General features: G+C 36.5%; 1 protein-coding gene across 1 annotated transcript; it reads left to right on the top strand.

The window, feature by feature from the left end:
- The first annotated feature begins 1,810 nt into the window (after nt 1-1,810).
- Nucleotides 1,811-2,989, top strand: LOC141289429 (4-galactosyl-N-acetylglucosaminide 3-alpha-L-fucosyltransferase 9-like). The gene has a single exon (XM_073821526.1). It carries the CDS (start codon nt 1,811-1,813, stop codon nt 2,978-2,980), a length of 1,170 nt encoding a protein of 389 aa, XP_073677627.1. The 3' UTR covers nt 2,981-2,989.
- Nucleotides 2,990-5,986: the final 2,997 nt, after the last annotated feature.

The following is a 5,986-nucleotide window of genomic DNA, read 5'->3' as shown; positions in this document are numbered from 1 at the left end:
TATCATAGTATTCGATGACGTATGTTGCGTGTACAATCCAAAATGAAACGTGGCAGGAGCCATCATTCTTACATTAAGTTAGTGTGTCATTATCAGAAACTTCATTAAGATCGGCTAGATGCAGTGAATGTAGGAACGCAATTAAAGATACCGGAATGGCAGCATCAAGTCTTAAAACGCATTCACAATTGCATACACTGATAAAAATTATTCTGTGGTGTAGAAAATACTATAGGAAAACAAATGTGATTTTTACATGAAAACATTAGTTCAGGCAATAATTTGTATCGAATACACTTTTTGTTGGTATTGGTACTTAATTTCCAATAAATAAGCTTGTAGAAGTTAAAATGTAAATATAAATGTTATAAAATTAAGTAAAACCTGCTCCCATTTTCTGATATTGGTGTTCCCATCATGCCTTTGGGCATGGATAATAATAAGGTTTTCCTGTTTTTAGTTGTATTTACATGGTTTTTGTTGTTAGATTTGGTAACTTGTGATTAGGGTTAGGTGCTTGTATAGTGATTATGTAGATTTGGTGCCTACATGATATCTATTGTATAACTTACTTGATGTTTTTAAGTAACATGCACTTTAAAAGCATTGTTGAATTGGGTGCTATATCATGTAAAATCAAAGTATTACCAAGTCTTGACTAAATAAAAAAAATTACTTAAACTTTTATTGGCCAAGCTAAAGTTGCATATTTTCTTAGTTAAATTTACTTAACTTAGGCAAGTAGATTTTACTTAATTCTATGAGTGAACTGATATATAATTATGTAATATTTACTTAATTTCTTTATGAATGTTAAGTTCAATAGTAATTTACTTGTAATGTGCAAATTATTGCAAAGATTGTTTCAAGTAAATCTTACAAGTAATTTTTTTCAGTGTATGCTGTGGTGCGTTCTGTTAAAAACATGAATGGAAAATCTATCCTTTATACATTATACATGCCATGGTTTGTTATGATAGGACAATAATTGGCCGGGATACCACTATTTGAAAATCTGGAAAACGAGAGCGCAAAACCAAAATCGAAATATTGAGAAAATCGCCTTTAAAGTTGTCCAAATGAAGTTCTTAGCCATGCATATTACTAAACAAAAATTAAGTTTTCATATATTTATGGTTGGAAATTTACAAAAAAATCTCCATGGAACATGATCTTTACTTAATATTGTAATGATTTTTGGCTTAAAAGAAAAATTGACAATTTTGACCCATAGAATGCATTTTTGGCTATTGCTATAAATATACCCGTGCTACCCACTTTGTACCCACTTTGTGGTCCAGGGTCATATATATTCCCAAACTTTTCTATTCGACGAGCCACCTAGACAAGTATACTCTATTTCAAGAACCACCAAAATATTTGTGATTAAAAAAACAATTGCCATTGCTATAAGCTTAATCTTAATTAATAGTTTATACCGTAAATATGTCAAATCTTAATTTTTGATTAGTAATATGCATTGCTATGAACTTCATTAAGTTCAACTTTAAAGGTGATTTTCTCAATATTTAGATTTTTTGCACCATCAGATTCCAGATTTTCAAATATTGTCCTATGCTAACAAACCATACGCCAATGGAAAGCTTATTTATTCGAAATTTACGCTCTGCATTTCTAAGTGCACACACAGCATTGAGTAGTGAACACACACAAATCTTTTAAAATACCTTGTAAATCGGATTTTTAAACCTGACTCGGACTTGTAATGAAAGACTCCAAACTTGACTCAGACTTCAGATGAAGGATTGTGAACATGTCTGAATCATGCTCTGTCTACTAAAGGTCAAAGATGGAGCTCAAGGCCTCATCCAGAGTCTGTCAGAACGTCCTCATCACAGCGGCTTTATCGATGTGTTTCTCAGCAATATTCTACACGTATTACGAGCCGAACGTAAACTGTCTAAACCAGCCAACCGTTTCCAGACCTAATTCTTGCAGAGACATCTGCATCAACGCTCTCAAGATGCCAAATCTAACAGAAACGGTGAACAACACCTGTATTGTGAACATCACCTCTGTCTCAAACCTGTTTACCCAAACAGAACCAGTGCCACCAACTGATCCAGACACTATCCTCCTGATCTGGATGTGGCCTATGGGGTTCAAGTTTGATTTAGGAATCTGCAGTTCACTGTTCAACATCCACGGCTGCCGCTTGACAGACAACAGGGATCAGTTTAACAGCGCACATGGCGTTTTGTTTCATCACAGTGACATTCGTGGGGACTTATCCAACATGCCGACGCTGCCGCGACCTCCGTTCCAGAAATGGATCTGGATGAACATGGAGTCTCCCAGTAACTCAGCGAAGCGGTCAACTCTAAACAATCTGTTCAATCTGACCTCAACTTACAGACTAGATTCTGACATCACGGTCCCTTACGGACGAATCTCAGAGAAAACTGGTGGGAAGACTTTTACAATCCCAAATAAAGATAAACTTGTTTGCTGGATTGTGAGCAACTGGAACTCAAACCACAAGCGTTCACAATATTATGAAAATTTAAGGCAATATATCAAAGTAGAAGCCTACGGACGCGGCTTTAGGAGGCCCGTTAGCAATGAAGGTTATTCGGATTTGGTGTCCAGCTGTAAATTCTACCTGTCCTTTGAGAACTCCATTCATAAAGATTACATCACAGAAAAACTCTACAACCCTCTGAAACTCGGCACTGTTCCCGTGGTTCTCGGTCCACCAAGGAAAAACTATGAGGAATTAATTCCTGGCAATGCCTTTATCCATGTGGACGACTTCTCGTCTCCTAAAGAATTAGCTGAACATCTTAAGCTTCTGGACCAAAATGAGGACTTGTACAGGCAGTACTTCACCTGGAGAGAACATTTCGTTGCAAGTACAACCTACTTTGGTCCTGAGCATGCTTGCTGGGCTTGTGATCATGTCAGAAGATACAAGAACTATCGAGTAGTTAGTGATCTCAACAGCTGGTACTGGGGTTGAAGGATGTTAACCACAGACTTACGTGTATTTTATTTGTCAAAGTTAAAACTGTAGGATGCACTGTAAAAAAAAAATAGTTTAGCAAAAACATCAAGGGAACATGATGACATCGAATTCTTGATTGATTATTGATTTTACAACAAGCATCATTAGGCAACACAAACATTTAATGTCCTGATCTTATACATGGGCGCAAAAAAAAAAAAAAAAAAAAAAAAAAAAAACCTTTCCAAATGTAAGCATCAAAAACAATGCCCTACCAAACTGCAATGCATCAAAGCAGTCAAGAATAACTTACAGACGAGGCCAGCATTTACTAAACTGTGGACTAACTTTGACTCTTGCTTCTGATTTGAATGCTGATGCTTCCTGTTTTAAGTGTGTCAGTTGATGGCTTTTAATTTCCAACCAGAAATACGCACGCTGCTTTTCTCTGAAGCTTTCTGTGTCTTTTTCCTGCATCTGAAGTGTCTCTGTTTTATAGAAAATAAAGTTGTGGGACTATATTCTTAAGGTTTGACCAGGACCAGTTCCAGAAATAATTTAAAATTGAAGGCCTATAGAATTGTCCTTGTTGGCACTGTCATTAAAGTAAACATTGTTGATTATTATTTAAGTATGTCTGCCATGTCCAGAAAACTACCACTGAGATGAATGGAAATAATAATGCATCTCTCTCTCTCTGATGTTTATTTGAGAATCCCAAAGAGGTTTCTAATATCCAGTGTTACAGCACCAGAGAGTCAAAGTGTTACAATTTTCAGTGAATTACCCAATCAACTTTGGGCATATGATCAGTGGTGCACAATTACAGGTGCAGCTCGGCAAATTTGAATATCGTGAAAAAGTACATTTTTTTTGTTTGCAACTTGTTTGCAAAGACTGAAACTTTCATATATTAAACTAAAGTTTTTTGTTTTAATTTTGATGATTAGAGCTTACAGCTCATGAAAGTCAAAAATCCAGTATCTCAAAATATTAGAATATTTCCTAAGATTAATCAAAAAATGGATTTGCAAAACTTAAAAGTTCAAGTTTTAAAGTATGTTTATTTATGCACTCAATACTTGGTTGGTAGCACATATAATGACTTGCTCCTATAGCACAAATGACAGCATCAGTGAAGTGTGGCATGGATGTGATCAGCCTGTGGCACTGCTGAGGTACTATTGAACCAGTGTTGTTTTTAACAACCATCTTAGATTTAGTCTTATTCTTAGTCTTTTGGACTAAAATGCTTATAGTTTTAGTCAAATTTTAGTCACTTAATTCTATATGTGATAGTTTTAGTCCAATTTTAGTCGACGAAAAGTCAAAGGTTTTAGTCTAGTTTTAGTCGAAAAAGGAGAAAAAGTAGTCTATTAACAAATTAATGTAGGTCAGTAAGTATTTTGCCGTTTGGTAGTGTCACTTGTAAGTTCTGAAAATAGCAGATCTATAGTTCAACACAATGTGAGCTTCCGGATCGACTATTTTCACCAATAATTACAATAATGAAGGAATGTTTTAAAACATAAAAGACAAACAAGGATGGAATGCTAAAACGGCTTGCCATACTAGTATAGCAAAGAGTATTTAATGCTAAAACGGCTTGCCATACCGGCAGATACTTTTTAGGTTTTAATTGGCATGCACAATAAGCAGAAATGTCATGCATTTTAAACGTCTGACGGACCACCCACTAACATTTTCGTCTATTCTCGTCTCGTCAACGAAAACTCAAACACGTCTCGTCATGTTTTAGTCATCAACGAGCCATTTTTATCTCGTCATCGTCTCATTATCGTAATGAAAAAAAGTGGCGTCAACGAAATGATTTCGTCATTGTCATCGTTGACGAAAACAACACTGTATTGAACCTTCAGATTGTCTGTATTGTTCGACTGTTTCTCATCTTTCTTTCTCACCATCTTTCTCTTGAAAATATCCCATAGATTCTCAATGGAGTTCAGGTCAAGCATATTGGCTGGCCAATAAAGCACAGTAATATCATGGCAACCAAACCACTTGGAAGTGGTTTTTGCTCTGTGGGCAGGTGCTAAAGTCCTGCTGGAGAAGGAAATCTGGAAAAGCTTGTCAGCAGATGGAAGCATAAAGTGCTCCAAAATCTCCTGGTAGATGGCTGCATTGACTTTGCACTTGATAACCAACAGCGAACCAACACCGGCAGACGTCACGGCACCCCAAAGCATTACTGAACTCAGAAACTTCACAATGGACTTCGAGCAGCTTGGATTCTCTGCCTCTCCAGTCTTCTTCCAGACTCTAGGACCATGATTTCAATATGAAATGCAAAATTTACTTTTATCTGAAAAGAGGACTTTGGACCACTGAACAACATTCTAAGTTTCTCCTTAGCTCAGGTAAGATGCTTCTGACATTGTTTCTGTTTCAGAAGTGGCTTGGTGGTCCTGAAGACGTCTAAACGTGAGGACTCTTGATGCACTAACTCCGGCTTCATTCTACTCCTTGTGAAGCTCTCCCAATTTTTTGAATCGGCTTTACTCGACAGTATTCTGAAGTTTGCGGTCATCCCTGTTGCTTGTGCACCTACCCAATTTCTTCCTTCCAGTCAACTTAGATGCCTTGATACAGCACCCTGTAAACAGCCACCCCATTCAGTAATGACCTTTTGTGACTTACAGAGGGTAAGTCACAAAAGGTCATTACTGAATGGGGTGGTGTCAGTGTCAATGTTTGTCCCCTGGACCATTGCCAAGTCAGCAGGCTTCTCCATTAGTGAGGTTTCAAAGATCAAGAGATACCTGGAATTTATACTGTAGGTGTAGTCATTTAATGAAACTCGAATGTAAATATTCTAATATTCTGAGATACTGGATTTTTGACTTTCATGAGCTGTACGCTCTTATCATCAAAATTAAAACAAAAAACCTTTGAAATGTTTTACTTTACATGTAATGAATCTAGACCAAATGAGAGTTTAACTTTTTAAAATAAGTCACAATAAAAAATAATGGTATTCAAATTTTTTGACCCGCACCTGCA

This window comes from Garra rufa, chromosome 17, assembly GCF_049309525.1.
Source record: "Garra rufa chromosome 17, GarRuf1.0, whole genome shotgun sequence".
Lineage (NCBI taxonomy): Eukaryota > Metazoa > Chordata > Actinopteri > Cypriniformes > Cyprinidae > Garra > Garra rufa.
This window is presented reverse-complemented; position numbering and strand designations above follow the sequence as displayed.

Bases quoted from the DNA above. Each gene is read 5' to 3' on its own strand.
- LOC141289429 (XM_073821526.1), top strand. From the start codon at position 1,811: ATGGAGCTCAAGGCCTCATCCAGAGTCTGTCAGAACGTCCTCATCACA.